At 35.3% G+C, this 26362-nt stretch overlaps 3 protein-coding genes across 12 annotated transcripts in view; 1 reads left to right on the top strand and 2 right to left on the bottom strand.

Moving 5' to 3' along the window:
- The window catches only part of SNED1 (sushi, nidogen and EGF like domains 1), a 91602-nt gene extending 65523 nt beyond the window's left edge, over positions 1-26079 (top strand). For 3 of the 7 annotated variants that reach the window (XM_039320586.1, XM_039320583.1, XM_039320590.1), the window contains 11 exons: positions 4173-4356; positions 5072-5184; positions 5978-6256; positions 7290-7434; positions 7564-7646; positions 7737-7838; positions 7979-8095; positions 9980-10067; positions 10557-10640; positions 11094-11122; positions 11845-14226. In XM_039320586.1, the coding sequence (XP_039176520.1) occupies positions 4173-4356; positions 5072-5184; positions 5978-6256; positions 7290-7434; positions 7564-7646; positions 7737-7838; positions 7979-8095; positions 9980-10067; positions 10557-10640; positions 11094-11115 (1217 nt within the window). In that variant the 3' untranslated portion in view covers positions 11116-11122; positions 11845-14226. Of the gene's footprint in view, positions 1-4172; positions 4357-5071; positions 5185-5977; positions 6257-7289; positions 7435-7563; positions 7647-7736; positions 7901-7978; positions 8099-9979; positions 10068-10556; positions 10641-11093; positions 11123-11844; positions 14227-21567; positions 21587-26010 lie in introns of those variants that run through there. The other 4 variants (XM_039320584.1, XM_039320585.1, XM_039320587.1 and 1 more) reach the window with 4 other exon arrangements.
- Positions 14199-22234, bottom strand: MTERF4 (mitochondrial transcription termination factor 4). Of its 2 annotated transcripts, none has more exons than XM_039320595.1 (4): positions 20384-22234; positions 18032-18533; positions 16436-16620; positions 14199-14913 (listed from the first exon to the last, which is right to left on the bottom strand). In XM_039320595.1, the coding sequence occupies exons 1-4, from the start codon at positions 20417-20419 to the stop codon at positions 14569-14571; spliced, it is 1068 nt and encodes a 355-aa protein (XP_039176529.1). In that variant the 5' UTR covers positions 20420-22234; the 3' UTR covers positions 14199-14568. The 2 variants fall into 2 exon arrangements, with proteins under 2 accessions (XP_039176529.1, XP_039176530.1); XM_039320596.1 differs by having other exon boundaries at positions 18032-18163; positions 20384-20677.
- PASK (PAS domain containing serine/threonine kinase) overlaps positions 24108-26362 on the bottom strand; it is a 37200-nt gene continuing 34945 nt past the window's right edge. For all 3 annotated transcript variants that reach the window (XM_039320591.1, XM_039320593.1, XM_039320592.1), the window contains one exon: positions 24108-26233. In XM_039320591.1, coding sequence (XP_039176525.1) covers positions 26043-26233 — 191 coding nt within the window. In that variant the 3' untranslated portion in view covers positions 24108-26042. The remainder of the gene's footprint in view (positions 26234-26362) is intronic.

The following is a 26362-nucleotide window of genomic DNA, read 5'->3' as shown; positions in this document are numbered from 1 at the left end:
TCACAAAACAAATGGTTGTAACTTGCAGATTATCTGTACATATATAAAAGCATTTTAAAATATTTAAAAATCAACATTTAAAAATTAGAATTTAATTTAAAAAAAATTAAAATATATAAATCCCAGGCAGAGAAGGATATCTTGCTGCTAGTCTCAAATACAAGCCACAAACAGACTTTCCTGGATACTGGTGTAAATTGCAGCTTCATCCTTTCTATGCCATTCACTTTATTTTTTTATGGGATGTTTCAGTGCTTTACTCTTTCCCCACTCTTTTTTTTTTTTTATTGAAAATTTTTAAATTTTTACAAAAACAAATCCCCTTCCCGTACCCCCCCCAACCCTACCTCACCCCCCTCCTCCCCAACCTCCCAAGCCCTCCCCTGAACTTCCCAGAGCTAAGTACAGGCTTAATTAAGAAAAAAACTTAAAACACTTTTAAAACCTAAACAAATTTAAATACAATCATCATTCTATATAAACTCCCTCCAAAAACGCAAATTTAAACATTACTTTCTTTGAATATCTATGCCTATAATATAAAATCTAATTTCTCCCTCTTTCTTTATCCTAATACAAAAAAATAAACATATAAACCTTTGTTATACCATTAAAACTAAATACTCTTAGAAAACTTAAAATAAATACATATTTCCTTCAATCTTCATAATCTTCTCACCTATCCAAAAAAAAAAAACTTAAAAATCCTAAACAAATCTAAGCAAATTATTTTCTCTTAAAAATATTAATAATAATATTTAAAAACTTGAAACACTTTTAAATCCTAAACAAGTCTAAATACAATCATCATTCTATATAGACTTCCTCCAAAAACACAGATTTAAACATTACTTTCTTTCCTAAACAAATCTAGACATTTAATTAAACAAATTATTTTCTCTTAGAAATATTAATAATAATATTTAAAAACCAAATTTAAGCATTACTTGAAACTTAAACAAGTTATACTCCCTTCGAAACACAAATTTATTAGAATCCCCTCACTGAAATAAACAAATTATAATCCCTTCAAAACACAAGTTTAAACAATATTATCATTAAAGGTTTAAAACTTAAAGCTGAAATATATTATTATCCCAAAACACATGTTTAGACATTACATAAGACATTTTCCAAAAACGATATAAGTTTTACTTCTCCGACAATCTCAATAGTAAACTTCTTGTCTAAAGTTCTCATTCAATGTCCATAATTTTCTGTCCAATAACCAGTTGCATCCACTATAAACACAAACTTCTTATCTAAAATTTTCATTCAATATCCATAATCTTCTGTCTGATAGCCAGTTGCATCTACTATAAGCACAATCCATATCAGTCTCTCTTGCCCGCAAGCATCGAAAAGAATGCGTGGAATTCTGCCCTTGAAGATCGCTCCAAAGAGTTTGTAAGTCCTGGTTGACCCCCAAGCTCAGGAATCAGTACCTGTGAAACTTCCTCAACCTCCTTCTTCTGTTGGTCTTTCTCTTTACATTTATATGTTACTTTTTCTTTACATTTATATGTTGCACCAGTCTCAAGGACCGATACCTGTAAAACTTCCTCAGTGAATTCCTCCTTGTGTTGATCTTCACAATTATAAGTTGTACAAGTTATCCTCTGCCCGTTCCTCTCTTGTCGGTGCCCCTCAAGCTGAAATTTCCCAATTTCCATTTCTGAAGATTGCTCCAAAGACTTTGTAGGTCTAACTTCCGAAGCCAATACAGGTAAGGATTCCTTAAATTCCTCCTTGTGTTGATCTTTACAATTGTAAGTTATACAAGTTATCCTCTGCCCGTTCCTCTCTTGTTGATACCCCTCAAACTGAGATTTCCCAATTTCCATTTCAGGCAGCAATTCCACCCTTGAAGATTGCTCCAAAGACTTTGTAGGTCCAACATCTCCCAGAGATTCAGAGACCACTGAATATGAAACTTCCTTAACCTTCTTCTGTTGCTGCTTTTCTTTGGAATTATGTGCTACACAAGTTGTCTTCTGCTCCTCAATCTGGACTTGTTGAGACCTAATAGATGGCGATGCACATACCCCCAGGACCGAAGTATAAAAATCTTTTGCTTGAGAAACAGTATTAAGTCTATGACATGTCCCCAGGTAGTTCACCACCATTCCAGTCGGAACATCCCATCTGAATAGAATTTTTCTCTTTTTAAGTTCATTTGCTAGAAAAGCAAACTCCTTTCTTCTTCTTAAAATTTTAGATGGGATCTCCTTAAAAATTATGACATCTTGTGAAGCAATTTGAAATCTCTTCTTATAATAGGCTTGCACAATTTCATTGCGTAAAGATCTTTTACCAAAGTAAATTACCACATCTCTTGGCAGATTCTTCTGTGCTGCCACCACAGAGTTAACCCTAAATAATTTTTCAATTTCACTAAGTATTCCCTCTTTTTCTTTATTCAAAATCAATGCAAAGTCCTTTGCAACCATCTCTTTCAAATCTCCTTGCAAAGACTCTTCCAGGCCTCTGATTCTTAAGGCATATTCCATTTGTCCATATTGAAGCATAAGAATCTCATTTTCCATTTCTTTTTCCATACTTTCAATTTTCCCCTCCATTATGTCCACTTTTTCAGCTACCTCTTCCACATGGGAGTTCACCTTTTCAAGAACAGAAGCAACTCCTTCTAAAGCCAAAACAAAATCTTGTCTCAAGATCTTATTATTTTCCTCTAAAATCTTTTTCATTTCTGCCCTAATTTGAATTATAACATCTCCCATCATGTTTTGCAAATCCTTCATAGTTATTAGCTGACCCCCAGAAGAGGGTGAAACTGTTGATTTAGAAGCTGTAGAAATCCCTGGACGCTTTGGAGCCATCTTAAAGAAAAACCTTTAGCCCTTCTTAAAAAATTATAAAAATTCCTTCAAAAATCATAACTCCCTCCAAAGAAGGTCATTATAATAAAAAGAAAAAAGGGGAAAAAAAAGGAAGAGAAAAAGAATTAAAAAAAAGCTTTACTCCTTCTTAAAAATTGCAAGAAATTAAACAGAAAAAAGTCCTTCAAAAAAGGGTCATTACCATAAAAAGAAGGGAGAAGGAAAAAAAAAAATTAATTAAATAGAAAAAGTCCGTTCCAAAAAAAATACTTAGAGATACCAAAAACAACCATTCCAATCATAAGAAAATAAAAAGGGAAAGAGAAAGGAAAGAAAGAGAAACACCAAAAAGCCTGCCGGTCAGCATTCTAACTTCAGAAAAAAAAACACCGAGAGATTTGCCGATCGCCATTTTACTTTCCCTTTCAACAAAGAAAAAAAAATAAAAAGAGAGAATAAAAATAGAAGCAAGTCTTAAAACTTAAAATCCAAATAAATCAAAGAAAGGAAAAACTAAATCCTCTACTCAGCTCTGTCCGTTTATAAAAAAACTCACCAGTTCTCTTTAAGCACGGAGGTGTTTGCAGCGGCTCGTTTTGTCCCTGAGGACAAAAACAGCTGGGAAGCGGAGACAAGTCTGAACTCCGTGGGAGCACTCCTTTCACCCCCCCCCCAAAAAAACTTGGGGGGTGCAAAAGAGGCTCTACCACTATTCAGACACTCTCTACCCCCCCCCTTTGCCCGGGAGGGGGATTTTGAACCGCTGAACAGCTGGTGTCTGCTGTTCATAGCGGTTCTTACACTTACCCAGGAGAGACGGCTACAAAGTAGCCGCCATCGCGCGCGCAAAATCCCCCCACTCTTTTTTAACATCTATATGAAGGTGCTGTGTCAGATCATCTGTTGACACGGGGAATGGTATCAATATGCTAATGATACTTAAATGTACATCTCTACTTTGACTTTACCAGGTGATGCACTCAGTTCTTTTCCATTGCCTGGAAGTTCTGAGAGTTTCAATAGAGGAGATATAAATGAAACAAATAGTTACTTGATAACTGAGCATGTCACAACTCTTGAGGGAGTCCTTTACTATAGAATAAAATGCTTTCTCTCCAGTACAGATGCAAGATGCCATGTCGTTTACTCCCAAAGGGGGGGATGCATTTTGTTGCAGAAATCCTGTCAAAATCCCAGAGCAACATTTGTCTTAGTAGAAAATAAGAAAAAGGTTTCTGATAGGACTGCTTCTTGAGGAAGATCAAGAGGGTGTGTTGTCAATTGCAGTGAGTTGTAACAATCTCTTGTACTTCCCTTCTGTCATCTTAACAGGACCTCACCCAGTAGAAGGATTTGAAATAGCCAATGTGACTTCCACAAGCATTACTGTGCAATGGGCTCTTCACAAACTCAAACATGCCACAGTCAGCAAGGTGCGCCTGTCCATATGGCAGCCAGAGGATGTAGAGGATCATGCTGTAGAATTAAACAATACTGTGACCAAATACACATTTTGGTGAGCAAGCAGTAAAAGATATATTGGGGTGGAAGAATGGAGGTAGTGGTGAATAAATAAAAGTAGTCCAGAGAGGTTTTTTGTAACATGGCTAAATAGCTGGCTTGATAGAGCAAAGATTAGGCCTGGGTAAACAATTTAATGAGAAAAACACTCATATAGATCCACTCCTCAAAGCTCCAGAAGAGTGATTGGAAAATTGGCATAGCTGTTTCAAAGGTCTCCTAAGCTTTTGGGGGCACTATCAGATTATTTACATAGGCCTAGCTGAGATTAGAGATTAAACAGTTGTATTTCTTGCTTAGATATTTTTTTTTGAAGCTTAGGAACCTCAGTGTACAAATGCTTTATCAAGAAATTAGCTCTAAAATTAGTTGTTCAGTCCATCATAAAGATGGGGAAAGGAAGAGAAATCAAGAAGACCAAGTGGCAAAAAGAAAAGGTAAGTTTATGCTTTCTGAACCCACCTTTATTTACTTCCATTAAATATAAAAACTTCTCAAATTAGAAGGACAATTGAAGCACATATGTGGCAGAAAATTGAAGCTGGCAATGATTCAAGTATTTATCTTATATTGAACAGCTGTGTGCGCATACATCTGACTGGGTTGTTTAACTAAGTTTCTGATTCCTCAGTAAGGAATAGTATGTTTTTTTCTCCCAAAATCCTAACCCTCTGATTAAGATTTATTCATCGTATTTAATCTTCCATAAGGGACCTACAACCAGGACAGAAGTATCTTATCCACATGTGGACCTTGAGTGGCCTTAGTAGTGAAGATCATCCCACAGAGAGCTTTCCTACATCTCCTTTTTACGTCTGGACCCGTGAGTTTTATTGAACATTTTCTGCTTACTTTTTGCTTTGCCATTTTGTAATTTATAATTAATAAATTATAATTATTATAATTTGTAATTAAAACAACAGAGAAAAACAGTGGTATAACTGTTTGTAGTCCCCTTGCTGATGCCATGGGAGAGCATCTGACCAAACTTTCCACTAATTCTGATTTGAATTATCATTTATTTATAAAAAAGGAAAGAGAGTTTTTTTTTCAATTCTAGTACATTTCTTTTCACATATAAAATGACTGAACAAACTGAAAGAGTGAATGACTTACCTTGCATGTCAATGTATACAGCTGGAATGAACCCTTACTATTCAGCGTACATGATTTTCTGCTTAATATTACATTATATCATTAGATTAGCTGATACAGAAGGATGGTTCAAATATTACTTAATAATTCCATATGTAATGAATTTAAAATCCATCTCTAGTTTAAACTACTTTGAACATTGTTCCTCCTCTATACTTCTTGTTATGAAAATTAGCAATCAAATAAATGCAATACTTTCATAGTATACATGGGACGCCTTCTTTTCTATGAATGGAATATAATTGGGGGAGGAGAGAGGATACAAATATACAAGAGGACACAAAGGTAATACAATCACAGGAGCCAGATAATTAGTGAAGTCCAAGAAGCTGCTTGCTCATTTATGAAAGCAGAGAAGTGAACCTAGTACTAATTTTGAGAGTTCCCCCATTTTCATAACTATTTATTTGATAGGCAGCTGAAAAGAATTCCAATCAAATTTCCTTCTTCTCTCTAAACAGGACCTCTTTCTCCTAGAAACCTCACTGCATCCAGAGTTGCAGCCACCTCTGTCCAGATGACTTGGGAACAACCCCTTGTGGGCTCAGTGGAAGGCTACATCATCAATGTCAGTACCAGCCAGAGTGTAAAGAGCCGCTATGTCCCCAATGGAAAATTGTTTTCCTATACAGTGCGTGACCTGAACCCAGGTCAAAGGTATCGCTTATCTGTGATGGCTGTTCAAAATACCGATCAAGGACAAGTGATGAGTGAGCCTGCCCATCTTTATATTACAGCCTGTAAGTATAGATCACACATTTTTCTTCATACTGCTATTGTTGTATGCAGAGGCAGCAGTAGCTTGTATCTGTCTATATCAGTGATGGCGAACCTTTTAGAGACTGAGTGCCCAAACTGCAACCCAAGACCCACTTATACATCGTCAAGTGCCAGGGGGTGTGGCCAATTGGGTGGGCATGGCCCATTGGGTGGGCGTGGCTACAGTAGTAATGGCAGACTGGGTGGGACTACAAAGTTCAATCAATCAATTCCAACTTTGCAAGATCTCTTTTTTTCCCGTGAGAAGTTGAAATTGACTGATTGAACCTTTTTTTTTTTTTTTGCACATGGCGGAGGAGGCCTAAAGCGAAAAGGTTTTATAAAACCCAGCTGAAGGCCTAGGACTGGCGCGTGTGCCCACAGAGAGGGCTCTGAGTGCCACCTCTGGCACTCGTGCCATAGGTTCGCCACCACTGGTCTATATCCTTCATGCATTCAATGATCAGCTACGTCTATTCTCTATGATCAAAGCAAGATGATTTTTTTTTAGCAAAACCTAAGAATCAATGTTTGCATCCTCTTTCCTTTGCTGTGCAAATGAAAGGCTTAGATAGCTTGCTTATCCTTTTGATTTAAAGCAAAATCATGCTGATACCAAGGAAGCAAAAATAGTTGTTGGAAATCAATTTTTGAGTATCTTTTTATAAAAAATAAATAAATAATTGGGAGGGAAATGGAATAAATCTGGCTGTGACTGCATCCCCAAGGAAAGTTAACCTATCTGTCCAAGATTATTTTTATGATGACGAATGTCACCCTTGCTGAATCTGTTCTATTCTGGGAAGATTTTTATTGGGTAAAATGGCCTAAAAGGAAAGGCTTAACTCTACCATCTGCACAACATCATAGTTACAATTAACATTCACCAGCATACTTTGAATTTTTTTTTTCCAAGACTGTGGCATACCCTGCTGAAAAGGAGACAGGCCCGGAGTTTTTTACCCAATTTTTGCATTGCATTCATCCAGTTCTGTTACCGTGTCTTGTATTTAGTGCAGAAAGATGGCACCTCTGAAAGACGCTGGAGCCAAACTGTGCATCCGCGGGTGCTGAGAAACAGAGTGCCCCCAGCCTTAATACCAGAATTGCATGTGCTTGCTGAGCACTCTGTCCCCGAAGACCCTTCACTAACACCCAGGTAAAGAATGAAACTAGATTACAATAATGAAACTAGAATAAAATAAGTATAGATGCACGGCGTGCTGAGTCTGTGCACATCATTTCAGCTTTGCAAATGGGAATGTCCGAATGTTTCTCTTTTTAAAAGATTTACAGAACTGGTGGATGGCAGAGGAAGGATCACTACTAAAATCAGCAGCTCTCCAAGTCGATCAGTTTCTGTGAAAACACGTATGTACTGTTCACCCTCCCTTCTTGGCTTTCTGTTCTGTATCATAGCACAAACTTTCTGGTTAAAATATCCTTGCCTGCTTCTTCTAGAACCAGAAGCTCCCATGAAAGTTGAAGAAAATGTGGAGGAATCAACTAGTCGGGCCAAACTAGCACTGCAGCTGTCAGAACCTGAGAGTACCAAGAGAGAAAGTATGTTTGAAGAAAGGAGATAGAGATGGTCCAAGATTACCCCCTTGCCTCTCCAACCTTAAGTAATGTTTGATTTGTACTGGATTATCAAGAATCTTAAAAATAGCCAGAATATTACACCCTTCCCTTTGCATTACCAGGTGAGAGGCAGAATTGTTCCATAAACTTCTGCAAAAATGGTGGGACCTGTGTTGCTGGCTTAGAGTCTTACAATTGTGACTGTACTCCAGGATTCAAAGGCAGATTATGTGAACTAGGTGAGTTAAGAGAATAGTGTGCTTTTCTGAACAATTTTGCCACGTGCTACTAAGAGGGAGAGAAAGAAAGGAAAAAAGGGGGGGGGGTTAATAGGAAACTGCCTGGAAATGCAAGCGTTGCTCCTCTTTTTAAAAGGGATGAAAAACTTACATACAGAATTAAAAGTGATGTTTAGCAGTGTACGATAAAAACAGCATAGATGTTTATCCATAGGCTGGAAGGATATCCTTCAGAGTCGAGTTAAAAATCTGCATGGGGAAATAGAGGAAGAAATAGATTTATGGGCTGTAGGAAAAATATCCTGCCGTACTAAAAAAAAAAAAAAAAACCTCTTTCTGGCCTAAAGAAGAAAAGTGCCCATGCCCTTGTCGTAAATGTAATGTTCATCTGTCTTCAGGAGCTAATAAAACCATTAATATAGGCCACTAATCCTTGCAAAGTATTGTTGACATGTCAGTCTGCTACATGGCTAAGGTTTGCCCCATGAACTGAAAAAAATATATTCTTGGAAGAGGAAGTAGGATTTGCGTAGTTATAGATTCTACATATAGAATCTAATTATGATTGCTACAGATGCATAAAAAATATTGACCTTGCAAGCTACGTTTATTCATGAAATCTATTTCTGGCCTATAAATTAACATTAAAAATCATACATGGGAGTACCAGTTTGGGGCATGATTGGAAAGTAATAATAGATATTGAAAAGATGAAATAAGGTGTGTATATAAACTTATGACAAATCTTGTCTCTTCCCTTACAATTATTTCCCAACTCTGCCCTTTCCTTTGTGTTTTTATATTGTCTATAAATCTGTTTAATGAAATTATGCCAAGAGTAGTCTAGAGAAAGGGGTTGTATTTAAACTAGATATAATAGACATCAAACATCTTACCTTAGAGTAAGTCACAGTTAATTAAGGAGGCTACTGTGAAGATTATGGAAGTGTTCCAGTCTGATAAAAGTTCAGATTACTCATTTTACAAAATATAGGTCTCCATCTTTTTTAATGGAAAAAAGAGACTATAGACATAGCTACTAGTTTGCATAATTAAGTAGACAGATATATGGATAGAAATTGAGCAAAGGTCGAATTGCTGCAAGCTTGCTTTATGGAGTGGAATTTATATTTCAGTATTGCCATTAAGAATAGGAACTACTGTATGTCTGCATTGCACAATTTGTAATTGTGTATCTGTGGCCAGAACTATAACTGGGAGGAGAGATTGAAGTTTTCATGGCTGTGTTGATTAAAATAATGCATAATTATGATGCTGAGGTTTATTAAAAATTCTAAACTTATGAGAGCCAGTTTAGTGTAGTGATTGAGGCATCAGGCTATAAAACAGACCTTTGTGTCTTTGGGCCAGTCAACATTCTCTCAACCCTAGGAAAGAGGTAATGGCAAACCACATCTGAAACACTTTGCCAAGAAAACTGCAGGGACTTGTCCAAGCAGTTTTTGAGAATCAGACATGATTGAACAGAAGAAAAAAAGAATTAAAACAAACATAAGGATGTAGAAAGCACCAAAATTCTTCATTTGAGATGACATTCACATGCTTTACAAAAGCTGTTCTTGCCTTGTTTGCTACAGAAATTGCAAGGTAATCCCATACAACTCTGTTGGTATAGCATATTTTATTATCCAAGAGCAAACTGCACTAACATATGGTACAATCAAGTTGTATCATGTATTTCTGTTATTGGTGTTTTCCCTCTTCATATCTCTTTCAAGATATACTTCCCCCCCCCCCACATAAGAACAGTTTAATTCCATGGCACTGCTCTAAATAATTTATCTGATTTGTGCAAAGAAAATTAGATCCAAATATTTATCTCTATTTATTGAAATGTCCTCAGTACATGTTTTTCCCGTTCAGCTTGTAAAAAGGTGCCTCAGCCTTGTACTCGGCTATACTCTGAAACAAAACCTTTTCCAGTCTGGGAAAGAGGTGTTTGCCATTATCTGTAAGTATTGTCTTGAGCATTTTTTTTTCTTCACATATCAAACTTCAGATTTTAGCCTGCTATCCCTGACGCCTCTGTTTTTTATTCCAACCCACCTGTTTGCTTTTTTCCATAGGAGCCCAGGGAGGAGGGGGGAGACATGTCTTTTACACTGAATTAAGGGTATTTTAGTTTTATACTAGAAATATCATTTTTCTGCCTCAAAAATAGCAATATTTTTATTTAACTTTCATCAGTTGCACCATCAAAAATTGGCAATATGGTTTTGAGGAAACTGCAGGTTGCCTAACTCTGCTGAGGCTTTAGGGGAAATGTGAGCCGTGTCTTTCTGCTAAGTGGTTTTATTAAGGCACTGGGGGATTGTTACTCTTGCACAGTAAAAAAAAATCCAAGAGATTTAAACTCTGGGATTTAACTTACAACCGACACTATATTTCTTTATGGTCAAATTTGCCTTCATTTTTTGATATATGTTTGTTTTCCTATCAGATACAAGAGAGTCTACAAAGTGCATCAGGACATTTGCTATAAGGAGAGTTGTGAGAGTACTGTAACAAATAAGGCACTCAGCAGGTAAAACAAATGTAGTTTTTATAAGCCATCATTTGGGAAGAAATCCTAAGAATGCCTAACCTCCAATTTCTCATAGCACCAATTACAATTTTTAACAGTATGGTGAACACCATACAATCTGGATGCTAATTTATGGGGGACTTCAGCCAATTTGGGTATTGTAAGCCAGCTGACCTTGAGCCAATCACTCTTTCTCACCCCTAGGAAGGAGGTAATGGCAAACCACTTCTGAAAAACCTTGTCAAGAAAACCACAGGGACTTGTTCAAGCAGTCTCCAAGAATCACTTATGAAAGATCCTTAATACTTTAGTCAATACTTTATTTGTTGTTTCTTTGTCCCTTCCTTTGCCTAACACACTGTTGGAATTAAGTAGCATCAGAATAATGAAGTTCTTAGAAATAAGTTACTGTGCAAGATAAATTGTCATATATTAAAACTTCTCTTATTTCAGAAAACAAATCAACAGGCACTGAAACCACAGTAAGTATCTTTATTGGGTAATGGATGGGAATGAGGATTCCATTAACTGATATACCAGTTAAACCATGGAGTTTAGATATTTGATAAATTAAGAGTTCCTTGGACAGGAAGTGTCCAGGCTCATTTTATAATTCCCCATAACTTAAACCATGGGTAAAGCATCATTGACAAGCAAATATTTATATCTCCTTTTTGAAGAACCTCTAAGATATTGATAGCCTGCCAAACACTAGAAGGAAATTGTATTTATATTCATTGAATGCCACAAAATATCTTGTGAATGGAATGGAATTAGCAAGGAATGCAAATAATGACTGTTTTTTAATTTAAAAAAATCAGGAATAAGAAAATTCATGAGAATATATTCAATATTTATATTTATGTAACATTATATATATGATACATTACATTTATATTTTATGTATTATAGAGCTAAGCAAAACTGAGCAAAATGAGGCTTCATAATATATAGGAATGTGTCTTTTCAAATCGGTAAAGCAGCCAAATTATTCATGCAGTTACTCTGAAAGATGCTCCTAGCTGCATGCATGTACTTGTGCAGACAGCTAGGAACAGCTCACAAAGTAGCCATGTGAGTCTTGCTAATGATTCATTGGTTCTGTTTGAAAACAGGTGCTTTGTATGTTCTTATATGCTGCAAATCACTTTTAAGATTTATTCACCCATAGTATGCCTCACCTTTTTAATATATTATATTACAGATTTTATTTCTGCTTCCCTATAAAGAAATGAAAAGTTAGTGCACATTTGATAATGGCTGGTGGAAAACAGTTTCTCATTTTAAGGTTGTTTCTCAATCCTTAAATGGAAGAGGAAGATTCCCTCCATTAATTCTTCTACTGATGAGTGTCAGAGTTGTTGTGCCAACAGAATTCCTCACCGTGATCCTACTTGCTTTTGGAGTACCAAGGAACTGCCCTCAAGAAACGCTGAATAACAGTGATCTGCTACAGATTTTAATTGCAACATGAATAGAGAACAAATCCATTTATTAATTTACAATCAAAATGCAAATATTTGGCATGAAATTGAGAATGATTACATCAGTATCTGCAATACTGAACAATCTAGATAGTCTTCAGCTATATATTTCATCCCAAGGATACAATAGCTTCATCATGTCTGTTGACTGATTTTTTTTAAAAGGGGGGAGGAACTTAGCTGGAACAAAGGACTTTCTACCTTTTTTGTTCAAGAGATGTTTGCCATATAGCCCCTTCTCTTCAGCAAGATTATAATAACACTTTCATTTTCAGCTTCTTTTCATCATAGGATTTAATTTCTTTATATAAGTTGAGTAAAAGTTCTTTTGCAAGCTACCCGCAGAACAGTACTCAAGCTTCACAGTATTTGAGATTTGGGCATATAATCTGATTAATGGACTGCCTTAAATCTGAGTCCTGGGAAAAAAGTGTTCTCTTTATAACCTAAAAACAAATCTTATTGCCTCAGAAATTGACCCCCTTGGGTTTTTTTTTTTGTTTGTTTGTTTCTTTGCAAAATTAACGTAAATGAAAAATTATCCCATTTTTTTCAGCCAACTCCCTCAATTCCTTACTAACAAATTATTAGCACTTCATAAGTTAGAATAATGAAGAAAAAACTGGCGGCGGCAGCAGCAGCAATAGAGCATGCTACCTGTCTTTTAGAAAAGCCAAACAGATTTTTAGTTGTTCTGCCTTCCAATGCTGTTTATGACAGTTTCTATGCTTTCATAAAGAATTTTCCTGAAAGCCTTAATGTTTAATAGGTAAAGTATTTCCTTTGATATTCTTAAAAGACAAAATTGTGATGCCAATGGGGGAAAAAAGCTTTCATCCATCTTCAGTGGTGTTTATTTTGCAAAACATGATGACTAGCCTTCAAAAAAGCCTTACTATTACCTAGCCTTTGTGAACCGTATGACTAGTTAAAACTATAAGGTTGTGTTTAAATAGACATATATTGTATTTTATAAAACAATACAACTAGAGAGTCATAGTTTTAAATTACTCTTCTGGCAGGTATTGGATTATTGCTGAAAAGGTGCACCCGTTGCCTGCAAAATAAGTCATGGCAAATTTTAAGAGCTGTAAATATTGTTTATTTAGCATAGAGGAGCATATTGAAAAGGGGATATTTTTCTAATTGGAAAGACAATAATCCTTGCTATTGGCAGAAATACCGTAGCACAAAGTGGTTCCAAAGTTCCTTCAATCTTTTAATATTTTAACTAGTTTTTACTTGTCTTATAACTTTTAAGCTGCCCAGAGTCACCTTGTAGGGTAGATGGGTGGTATAAGAAATAAATTTTAAAAACCTGGTAAGTCATCAAGAGATGCTTAGCTGCATTCCTATATAAGTTATTTATGTGTGTTGTGAGTAATGGATAATACTGTCCATTTGTGATTCTTTTCCCTGATGGGGATGGCACAACACTAAAGGGCTACAGATTAAAAATGTAGAATTACAACTTTTAAAAACCCAGTAATCTTCTGCTACAATCAATGTAGCTAGCAGAAATATTCACACATTTATATTACCTGGTTGAACTGGTGCATTGTTCCCTTTACTTCTGATGTTTAGATGTGCCCTACAGTAACATAACTTGCACACAAGAGAGCCAGCACCAGGCTTAAGAGAATTACTGTGTAAAAACTTAAGATTGTGGCAGAATCTGGAAAAAAATAACCAAATGAGAACTGAGTATGGTCAGCAGAAAGTGTGTGTTGGGAAGACTACAAGAAGGAAGAAGGAAATCCTTGAAATTTTGAACAACTACTTTAGCACTGCAATTACGCTATGTATTTGGCTTATGAGAACCATCTCACCTTTTAACGAGGATATTAAAGTTTCCAAGAATAAAGAGAATGAAAGGGTAGCACCAAAATATTACATTTTTCAAAATCCAAAGTAAATTTTTAAAATAGTATCTGCAAAAGACAAACGGTATGAAAGATCTTTATTGCTTGTTCCTTGTTTGTCACAATTTTTCCTAGAGACTGTCTTAAGGCAGAAGAGGACCTTTATCAATCCAGTATTCTGTAGTCAGATCAAGGCATATGTACTGCATCAATAAAGTAAAAAGGTTTTATTTTATTAAAGTTACCTTGTTTTTTTCTCATTTTAGACTAAATATATAATTTATTTCAAAATCATTCTGCTTTTTTTTTAAGAATGAAAGGATTCCTGGAGTTAGCTATAAAAATTGCATTTAAAAAAACATTTCTTTTCAAATAAGGCTACCATTTAGAAACTTTATTTAAAGCCATATTTATGAATTGATATTTTGAATTTGATTTCCCTACCTGCCTTTTATTTTTTAATCTCATTTAAAAATATTCATTTCTCTATTATCAGAAGTATCCATCAGCTCCCTCCTTCCTATCTTAAAAAGGCAAGCAAATACTACTACTACCAGATAGCAAAAACTTTTAATTGCAAAATTATTCAGAATCAGCTCCATTATCGTTCTCTGAATCTGATAATTCTTCCATTGTTTCCTTCTGTTGCTTCCTCTGCTCTTCTTCATCAGCCAACAACTTCTTAAAGACCTCATATTCTTCAATTGAAGAGCAGGCTATTTCAGTCACAAAATCCTGTTCAGATGCTCTAATAATTCTCTTCAGTTTGGGATTGACAATTTGGGTCTGTCCTTTCTTATCAGGAGTTTGATAGTGTCCTAAGCGCTCCAAAAACTGTATTCGTTTGTTTATTTCAGCCAGTGATGCTTGGAAGAAACCAGACTGCACTATCTCTGCATGTTTAATTCCCATCCTGAAATAGGCAAACTAAAAAACAGAGATTATTAAGTGAAAGAATAAACACTAACATTGTAGTACAAAGAATGTAAGTCAAGGACACAGTTCAACACAGAAGTACACAGAATTCAAGAAGGTTGTGCTCTTAATATATATAGGCACAACTTGCAGCTGCAAGAAAAATCTTTCTTTATTCAGGCATGAAATGTGAACAAAACAATTTGCTCTAGGGCAGGGGTTCCCCCCCCCCAGTCTGTAGACCGGTACCGGACCATGGCATGCCAGCAACCAGTCCACACAAACAAGCAAAGCCCCATCCATGGGATCAGGCAGCACACAAAACCACGCACTCTCCAGACCATGAAAAAACCTTTCTCCACGGAACCAGTCCCTGGTGCCCAAAAGGTTGGGAACCTCTGCTCTAGGGGGTATTGTCACATAAAATATACTTTTATTTTAAATCTGAGAATCAATTGGGATCTGGAGGAATTGAAACTGCTATATGTGTTAAAATCCAAGCATTATAATTAGTTATGATAATTGGTGCTAATGGAATTGAAATCCAAGTAACCAATCCATATTATGGTAGATTATGGATGAAAAATGGGGGGGGGCTCTGTTTTTTAATTGCAAACTTCCTCTAGCTGTATTTTTCTACTATTCCTTAGTATTCCTTACTATTTTCTGTATTTTGCCCCACTATTTTACAGCAAAATCAAGCAAATAACCAGCTTTCTAACTTCCAAGGCATTTGAGTGTTTATGTTCTAAAACTGAAAGGGAATTTGGCAATTTTAATTAAAAAAAATGGCTGTGGAAATAAAAATGTGAACAGAGTTAGCCATCCAGGAGAAAATGGGTTATTGTAAAATTTCACAGAATTAGTAAATCATAAACCTGGAAGGAGTCTGAGAACTCATAGGTTCCAACCCCTTTCTCGGTAGAGGATGTGCTAAAGCATTTTAGGTAATCAAGTCTCTATCTGAAGATCTCCAATAGGAAGAATTGTGCCACTTCATGAGCAACTAGTTCCATAAGTATAAAGTCTGACCAAGGCAGAGTAGAGTGGGACAATTACTTCCTATGATCTGGACTTTATGACTCATGTACCATTTTCAGCAATTGTTAGAAAAAAGGTGTAATAATGGAAGGTTCTAATTTTAAAAAATGACAGAAGGAAAATACAGTTAAAGTTTGGTGAAATCAAAACATTAGGAAGCAAGCTTCCCTGAAATAAGATATGAGGCCAAAGTCTTCAGCATTATATCTTCAAAAGCAAGAAATATAACATAGATATTTCTCAGAATCCATATAATAGATTTTAATAAGCAAAAAACAAAGTGCATAGAAACAAAATTTTCTCTTAGAAAATTATTTGAAAGAGTGGTAAATGCAACTATTAAAAAAAATCACATTCTGAAAACATATTGAAATTTCTTAATATATAAAATCTCTTAATAAAGCCTATTTATTTTCTGAATTGATCAAATTCAGCAATGGAAAAGTGTACCACTTTGTGGAATCTGACATCAGCAAAGTTGTTCTGCAAATACCTGGAATTTGTATTCTACATCGTCTAACTCTTCTAAAAGGAGCTGTGGACTTGTTCGTAGAATTTTTGATACTTGTGCCATTGTGAAGAGACATTTTTCTTTAAGGAGACTCTCTAGGGCTTTGATTCTCTTGTGTGGTATTGTAAAAATACTTGGAAAATGTACTGCCACATGGTTAACGCTGCCTATTAAAATAGGAGAAAAGAAATAAGATAGTGCTGACTAAAATCCTCTATTCTTTCTCTTTAATCAAACCCATGTATCCCTAGCAATATTAAGAGCAAACTAGTGTATTTTTAAGATATAATTTTTCCCATGTGTTTCACATAACGCCTAAGCACGTTCTCTCTAAATAACGCATTTGGAGTACTTCTGGGTCTATATTAGTAACATTATCCCAGTTATGTACTTAATTTACTGCTCTTCAGTGCAACAATAGCAATAGCACTTAGACTTATACACTGCTTCGTAATGCTTTACAGCCCTCTCTAAGCAGTTTAGAGAGTCAGCATATGGCCCCCAACAATCTGGGTCCTCATTTTACTGAACTTGGAAGGTTGGAAGGCTGAGTCAACCTTGAGCAGGTCAGATTGAACTGTTGGCAGTTGACAAATTAGACTGCAATACTGCATTCTAACCACTGTGCCACCATGGCTATTTCATGTGAAATATTTCCACGTTGGCCATTGCTTACAATTCCTTACTGATATATATATAGCACAAATGTTCTTTGTGTGTGTGTATTTACAAACAACCAAAAATAGAACTTTCTTTGATTATTCCATTAAAAAGAGCCTGAATGAAACACAAATTATTCTTGAAAGATGAATTATCCTTTTTCTATTTGATTTTAAAAAGATTTCACTGAGCAAACATTTTAAAGATACAAATCATTATTTTAATGATTTGATTTTCCCTTTTTTATAACCTATGCCATAAGCATTTGAAAATGTATAATTTTACTCTTACCTTTCAAATGAAGCTAGTAAACAAATCACCTTCACTAAGTATCTTTTTCCCCTATAGCCCCAGGACATTGGAGCTCAATCTTTTCACCACTGAATTTCAACATAATTTCAAAAAACAGCAAAAATATCAAAATAGATGTTTAAGGATAACAGAAGCTTAAAGCACTTGTTCAGCCCAATTCTAGGATCTCCCCCAGAAGTGTGTGTATGTGTGTGTGTGGCAAAATAATCCCATTTTGTCGCGTGACAGCACTACTCTAGACTCTTTAGTCCTCTGAGATGTCCACTAAACCTCCAAATGTTTATTCTGACAGCAAAAAAGATTATGCTGAAATGAAAGATGGTGGGTGAAATATCCTAATATTCTCTTTTGGCAAGCAATTGGCACTTATATATAAGAAATTCAGTGTAGGTTAAGGAATTGATCCAGAAACGTATGTAGCTATTTGGAGCAATTTGATGAATATCGGTTGACTGCGTATGATTAACTGAACATGAACATTTTCCTTAATATAAGGGACAGGAAAACTGAATATATTGTGGACAGAATCTAAACAAATTAGAACTAAATAATCCACTCAATTCAGTGTATAAATTCAGTAACTGTACAATTCAGGGAAAGCATTACCTGCATCTAAGCCAAATCTCCTCAGAAGATCTGCACGTTCCTTCAAATGTTTTGGTGACATTCTCAGCAGTTCAGGCTTCTTTTCTAAGGTCTTCAGTATTGTGGTTATGCTTAAACCCAATAGGAGTAATTCTGAAATTGCAGTCAATTTTGACTGAAATGGTACATCCAGCTGCAAGCTAAATAGCTGTGTTATCTGAGCAGGACTGAATCCCAGGTTAACATAAGCACTTGTGTCCTCTTCTAGTTTCAAATAGTCCACATCAGTTGCTTTTACTTCTTCTACTAGTATATTATTTAAAGTTTCTTGGGGCTTTGGAGAGCATTCATAATTTGACCTATAAGGGGGCAGACCTTTTTTGCTTTGTACAAAAGATCTGGTACTAATCAATCTGCAATCTAGGTGTTGATGAGACCACCAAAATGTAACTGGTAGTACACTGACAGACGTTAAATGGATATAGTCATAGGCAAAGAGGGGAAAGCTGTATTTCTCAAAAATCTGCAAAAATAGATTTAAAAAAGCAAACATAATTGTATTTTAAAGGAAAGAACATGTATAGTTGTCAGCAGATCAAAGGTGCTTGCCAAAACTAAATTAAAACCACTCTCACACCATAATTTATCAAATATTAAAGTTAACTGCCTCCCAATTTACCTTATTTGAGGTATTTAATTACAGTATCCCTGTATTTCAGACCATTAAATTTGTCACTACAGAAACAGTTGTTCAAAAAGTGTTACAGTTTATATTGAATATAACCACTTTTAAGCCTAATTTAAATCACAAAGGCCAAATATGTTCACAAATAATAGGTGGGAGAGAAACCTCTTGGTTTTGATCAACAAAACAAAAAGAAAACTTTTCTGCATAAATTATCAAACATTAAGTAGTAATATATATATAAAGTGCTTCATTTTGGGATATTTCAAAATTGTATTTAAATGAAAAATATTCTCTAGATAACATTTGAGAAGCATTTTTTCCAAATAATATTTCTGCAGCTTTTCAGAATAGGTTGGTGCCCTAGTCTGTTTGAAAGATAAAATGTTCCATATTAATACTTATAAAACATTAATTTAAAAGCACATCAGACTGTTCTATAATGATCTCACTGCATACTATCAAAATTGAAATGTAAAATACCCAGACTTTAATCTTGAACTATCTACAGTAAAAATAGTGATTCACACAAATGTGGCCCCAAGCTCAGGTTAAAACATTAAGATTGCTACATTCAAATGACATATTGTATCCAAACAAAGACTTAATCTGATTTACACATTTAAAAAACCCTGACTATTCTACAGCATATTAAAACACAGTGGCTCCATTTTAGCCAAGTCTAGCATATTGTGTACCCACAACCTACCCATGGCCAAAGAACATATGTAAATATAAACGCTTAACTCATCTGATACAGTATATGCTTCAAGTTGAATAGGAATTTTAAACTAGTTTGCTATCAAAAAAAGACTAATTTCATATTACATTTGCAATTCAGTGTACATTTACATAAGAAATAATCCCATTTTGCTTTTAACTTGTATGGATATGCAAAGTATACCAAAAATTGATCTTCATAAACAATTATATAAATTACATCAAATGTCATTTTCTTCTAAACACCATACATACACCCATATATGTAGTAAGTATATATTTTAATGTCTTTGAAATCTACATATACATTGAATGAATGAATGAAAACTAGATTGTGATCTTAACAGTCTGACAGGAATCCCTGCTCGAACTCGTCCCTTTACCATCGACAGGTAAGATCAACCTTTCCCTTTTTATGAAAGCCATCCTCCTCTGCACACATGACTATATACCCTGTGGATGAAGTGATAGCATCGCTAGAGCAAGCATTAGGTTGGAATGATTAAACAGACTTGAGTATGCTTCCCTCTCACCCATGCATAAAAGGGAAATAGCACTTAATTAAGCGATGGCTGGATGGAGTCACTGAAGCAGTAGGTGTGAACTTAAATGGACTCCAGAAGATGGTAGAGGACAGGAAGACCTGGAGGAACATTGTCCATGGGGTCGCGATGGGTCGGACACGACTTCGCAATTAACAACAACAAGCGATTATTGCCTGATGAGCCACAACTAGCTTGATTTATGTTATCACTCAATCGTAAACCATGATTACAAATTACACTTGCTGCGTTCATACAGGACACGATGAAATATATGCAAACTCATCGGGTGAGTACCTTTTCCTACGTCTGCTTATAATTCATGAAAATACAGTAATTCGCGTTTTTTCATGCTTATAATCCATGAAAATACAGTAATTGGCGTTATTTTTCGGTGGACAAACTGATAATACGAAGCGTACTCACGCGCCAATAGCGGATTGCTAATTTCATATTCAGCATTTCTCAGAGCTTTCGCTGCTTGGGCAAGTAGAGAAAACGAAAGAGGAAGGTGTTCGCGTAAACGCTTTCCTACCGAAACGGAAGCTGGAAACGGGAAAAAAATGTTCCGTAGAGCAACCGAAGGGCGGATAGAAATACCTTGAATTAGTTGTAAAAGGTTATGAATGAAAACCCGGCGGGGCCAAATCAGAAATGTGAACAGGTGGAGTGCTCGATTATCTTTCCCAAGAGTAGTTAAGGGCGTATCACACCTGATATTTGTAGAGTCCTACTTGAGTAAAAGTCCGATTCTTATGGATATTCATATTGCTTGTATAGGATCTACCCGAAAGAATCCGATTACATCTCCAGAAAACAAGTCGTTTCGGTCACTATATTGCAGAAAAATGACAAAAACTAACATTTGTGCTGCAGTCCCTTATGTATATTTCAATTTTACTTGGCAGCAACAGTCGTAGATTACGCCCATCTACTTACGTAAATTAGCATGATTATAGAACTGTTTCTGATATTGCCACAGCACAAAAATGCACTGAAGTGGTACCTCAGATCCACAATTTTGCACGACATAGGAACATTTTTTAAAAAATATCAGGATTTTTTTACTGTTATGGAAGACAAATGTGACCTATAAGACTTTGTGAATGTCCATCGCTTGAATCGGTTTTTTTGCAACACCAAAAAGCATCAGCTTTCTATGTCTTAAGCATTTCAGTGTGAAGGGAAAACATTAAAGAATCAGGGAAACCTAGCTTCAAATGTCCAATCATTGGAATGGTTCATAATTTTTTTAAAAGTGAGGTGAAGGGGAATTAAATTGAGTTAAATTATCGCTATTGTTTACTTGTGTCAGAAGCATCACAATTAAATAAGGCATACTATGACATAAAATTTAAAATATAAAATACAAGATTAAAATATGTACATTAAACATCTTGCCCCAAATTAATTAATTGCACTGTCACGCTGCCATGAGGTCCTCAAATGTGCACTGATCAGGACACAAAGGACAAACGTGCATATGTGTTGTCTGTATGTCCCCAATATTGCAAAGGGCAGAGGCCACCAGATAGGCCCGTTTGTTCAGAATATCTCTAGATTTTGTTCTATTCATGTGCAATCTATTCAACGATTTCCATACTTCCCAGCTTTTGACAGACCCTGCTGCAACTCCTCCAATGGTTCCATCCAAGGTTGGTTCTTTGTAGCTTTTCATAGGTCCTTTCTGCTTTTAAATTATTTTATATAATATCCCTATTTATATAAGTGATATAATTTATTCTGAGTTTGATTACATGTCTTACTGGGGCAATGTATTTCTGATTTAGCATGTTTGATTCTGATTAATTTTCCAAATTCTATCTTTATTAAGATTTGTGGATCTTATATATGTATCTAATCAATTTTTAACTGAAACTGAAAGCAATATAAAAGTGATACTAACCATCTGACATTTGAAATGAGATAAATATCTCAATTTAAAGATACTTTGATATTTTGAACCACAAATTCAAAATTTGGGTATTAATAGATTTTTCTTCACAAATATACATTTTAGAGAATGCTCTAGAGCAGGGGTGCCAAACTGCCAGCCCGCAGGCCAGTTTCATCATACTGAAGCCACGCCCACCCCATTACCGGCAATGCAAAGAGTCGCAACACATCACGTGACATGGCGAGTTTGACACCCATGCTCTAGGGATTAATTTGGAAGAATGAAACAATAAAACTAATGATGAAAGTTAGCCCAGAGAAGAAATATTAAAAAGGGCAGAAAAATATATTTTTCCTCAAAAGGACTTTTTAAAACCAAACCTGGCCCCAAATCTATCTCTCTGCCCCAAGCAAGACTTTAGCCCTATACAAATGCAGATGTAAAACCATCAGAAAGTTGAAGCCAGAGCAATCAAGAAGACAAAAGAGAAGATCTGCATACCCCACCCAAACTCTAGGAGTCAGCCCCATCACCTGGGAAGCAGGATATGATAATAGAATTAAACCACAGATATCAAGGCCTAGACAAACACTCAGAAACAGCCTCAAGGTTCATGCCACAGGAACAGGAAACTATTCCAAACAAAAGGCTAGGGGGGGTATAAAACCTACTGCCCATGTGCTCAATCTCTCTGTGTTCTTCTCTCTCCTCTGCACTTTCCTGAAGAACCATCTTTCTGCAATAAACTGTAACCTTCTTCCCAAAGCAGTCACCATGTTTGCTTATTTATTCCCGGCTTGGATGAACCAGGATGAAGACTTTACTTCTAACACTAACATGATTGGAACTTATCCTCCCATTACTACATTTTGGTCTAAAATGTAGTATACTTTTATCTGTTAAGAAGGCATATGTTTTTTTAGTTGTGGAACATACCAACTTATTAAATTTTATATTCTTTTAATGGATGTTCCAAAGAGAATTACTATACAGGATTAATTTTATTGTACGCAATCTTCAGATTGTAAAAATATTCTTTCTAAACATTTGAACTGTTCAGTCAATTCTCAAGTTTGTATGTAAAAAAAAGTAGTGTTCCCCTTTTCTTTTTAAGATGTATATTTATAATTTTTACTCCAATAAATTGTGTTTTGTAAGATTTAATTATGCTTATTCAAAAACATAATTTAAAAATGAAGTTTATTGGATTACTTGGAATGCTTTCTTTGTCCAGCAAGCTCTCTGTCTAACCTTCCTCACAGGGTTGTTGTGAAGATAAGATGTTTGTTGTGGGAAGCCCTGGATTCCTTGAAAGGAAATACAGAATAAAATTCTCATACCTAAATTAATAAGTATACTGAACAGGAGAAAAATATCCTGGGTGAAAAAATGTTACCCCATATTCTTCAAGCATGTCTATGAAAATGAAGAATTAGTTTTCAACTATTCTCTTTCTTTTCTAAGAAAAAGACATCCAATGCATAAATAGTCCCTGAGCTCTAGGACTAGTGAGACAAGTTCCGACTTTTCTGTTTTTAGTGTGTTCCAGCAGATTCTGCTAATTCAGTATTTTCACAATGAAATCAACAAAAACATTTATGGTCTGAATGAAGAGTTATTTCCCCTACAATTATTTCTCCATGAAGCATAATGTCATGTAGAAGGGGAGAAGATAACTCCTTTTCCCCTTTGTAGGCTGTTTTAACTCCTCCTTTTGAAGGAAAACAGACATATAACAGCAATATTGATAAACATAGAAAAATGAAGAAACATCTTAAAAACTGTAGCAGGCAGTCTGTCAAATTATGTCAATGAAAATATCTACACATTATATTCTAATCAAAGTGTTTTGATCTCCTCAAGGAATGTCCCTCCTTCCTTGTTTTGGTCAAACGATGCTAGAGATGACGTCCCTAAAAATATATTGTTATGATATTCCCGATTCTCTTTTAGTTGGCACTCACAAATTTAATTTTTTTAAATGTAAGTTTTCTTTTGATTGTTAATTTCACTGAGTGAATTTGGATAATTCATTCTCAACTGAATCTATTTTAGAAAAATGAGATTGGAAAGGGAGAAAAAAAAGGAGTCAGATATATCACCCTGAGTTCCCTAAAAATAGCAGGATAAAAATAATATATATCTCTATCCTTTTTCTGTAAATAATAGGAAATGTGCGGGGAAAAAATGCTGCAAAAAAAAAAAAGACTGGACTATAGCTGTTCATGAAAAGAAAATAATATGAGACATACATTAAAATACTGCTGTGTATTTCATTCATTTCAGCAAATGATTTAACACAATTACAGCAAATATAATTCAATAAGTTCTCATAGTCTAAAATAGAGTTTATGGCAAAAATTCAAGATTGATCCGATTATTATAGTTGTGCAAAAGAAGTGAATGAGGTGCTTCACAAAGTACATTAGCTAAACAAAGCACCTATTTTCCTTGAAGCATTAAAGCACCCAGCTCCTCTGGAATGTTCATAAGATTATGTTGAAGGTAATCTTAGATTTTCTGTGCATGCGTGCACAAATGTTTCCATTAGAATTGTCAACAAAACAACTATCCATGAAAATACATGTGCACATAGCCAGGAACAGCTTTTGAAAGGAAACAAATATCAGTTTCAAAACACCTTTTTGCATGTTTGCACAGCCTTACTTGGATTTAGTCTAACTTTATCTGACAAATCCAGATATTACGCCCAAGGGGGACATTATCTAGTGAGGCCTTCTCTTGGATTATTTTTCAATTGCATCCTTCTGTAATAATGTTATTACATAGGTCTCTTTAGCGAACTGGATAACATGGAATCATGTCAATCTAAAATTTTGCACTTTTCCCACACTACTGTGAAATACATAACCAGATAAACAGTAGACATCAAGGGATAGAATATATTAAATAGACTGATTTAACAGTAGTTGTTGCAAGCTATTGTTTTTTTCTGTACTACACACATACATAAAAACACATTCTTATTAGAATTCTTCCAAATATTTTCTTCTCTGTATAGATTGGGTAATAGCTTTCTTCATCATGAAAGAAAGGAAGTCACAACCTCATAATATAACCAAAAAAGAGCTGAAAATGTGTTCCACTGAAACACCCTCTAAGTCAGTGGTTCTCAAGCTGTGGGTCGGGACCCCATTTGGGGTCGAAAGACCATTTCACGGGGGTCACCAAACAAGGCTGTCTGCCATTTTTCCCCCTTTTCTTTGGCCACGCCCCTGGCACCCGGTGATGTATAAGTGGTTGGGGATCACCACAACATGGGGAACTGTATTATGGGGTTGCGGCATTAGAAAGGTTGAGAACCACTGCTCTAAGTGAACCCTAGTAAAATAACATTCAAAGTGGCATTAATATTAAGGATAGCTGCATTATTGAAGGAAATACTCCTTAGAAGAATTAGAGTCAAATACAGATGTTCACCTATCAAGTCATCAAGCAACACAATCAATAAAGAGAAGTAATTATCTGCTGTGCTAAACTAATCTGAAAGGTATTGTTCCTAACAGTTAAAAAAGAAATATAAAATGTTAAATTGCCAATTTATAATCCACAGAAATGTTTTTTTTTAAAAAAAAGAAAGAATTGCTCAAATCAATGGAACTTTCTAATGACTATTTCTTTCAGCATAATAAAGGTTTTTAAGTAAAACTCACCTGTCAGAAATCTCTGGCTAAGGTCGTTTGTTGGAAAATAGATACCTAGTTTCAGTGCCAGTTGTTGATTAACATAGTAAAAAGTTTTGTTTTGTCTTGATATTTAGAAGAAAATATTGACCTTGCATTTAAACTTAACATGTGCAATGTTTCCTCCATTGTGAGGATTTATCTGAAGAAAGACCATCCACAAAGCTAAAATACAGAGTATTATAAACTAATACTGATTATTCCTTTAGTTATGTATCAGCTAAATTTTGGAAGATGATCTCTCTTAGGGAGGTAAAATATATGCCCATCATTATATTTTCTTTTTTATCAGATATTTTATGTAGATAGGCACTAACTATGAAGACTAATTCCCCATATGTCGAAATTAAAGAATCATATCAGACGTGCTCACAGGAGGCAGAGTGAACTTGTAATTTTGCTGCTTCATTATGTTCATCACACTGATGTCCTTGTGGTATTTTTTTTTTTAGTTCTCAAGAAGATTATGTCCAAAGTTAAGATTTCAGTGATTCTGGCATTGGGAAGAGGTTGATGGCTCTCGTTCTGCAGAAGAGATAATTCCAGCTAGCTGGGAATTTGCTGGCTCATGATTATTGACCTCATCATTAAAACTCTGCTCACTCTCCAGGCTTGGGATTGCCCAGATACCACCATGATTGCAGTCAGTAGGATGATTTTTAAAACTGTTGTTTTCTAAAAATAAAATATTGTTATTAATATTAATAAATACCAAATTGCAAATACAGTTCACCAGCCACTGCATACTTTAGTGTGATTCTGTATGTGTAACAGAAGTGTCACTGAACAAAACAAGATTTGCTG

The sequence above is a fragment of the Crotalus tigris genome, unplaced genomic scaffold (assembly GCF_016545835.1).
Source record: "Crotalus tigris isolate CLP2741 ecotype Arizona unplaced genomic scaffold, ASM1654583v1 scf7180000023658.1318691, whole genome shotgun sequence".
In the NCBI taxonomy this organism is placed as follows: Eukaryota; Metazoa; Chordata; class Lepidosauria; order Squamata; family Viperidae; genus Crotalus; species Crotalus tigris.
Note: the sequence above shows the minus strand (reverse complement) of the source record. Positions and strands in the feature narration are given on the sequence as shown.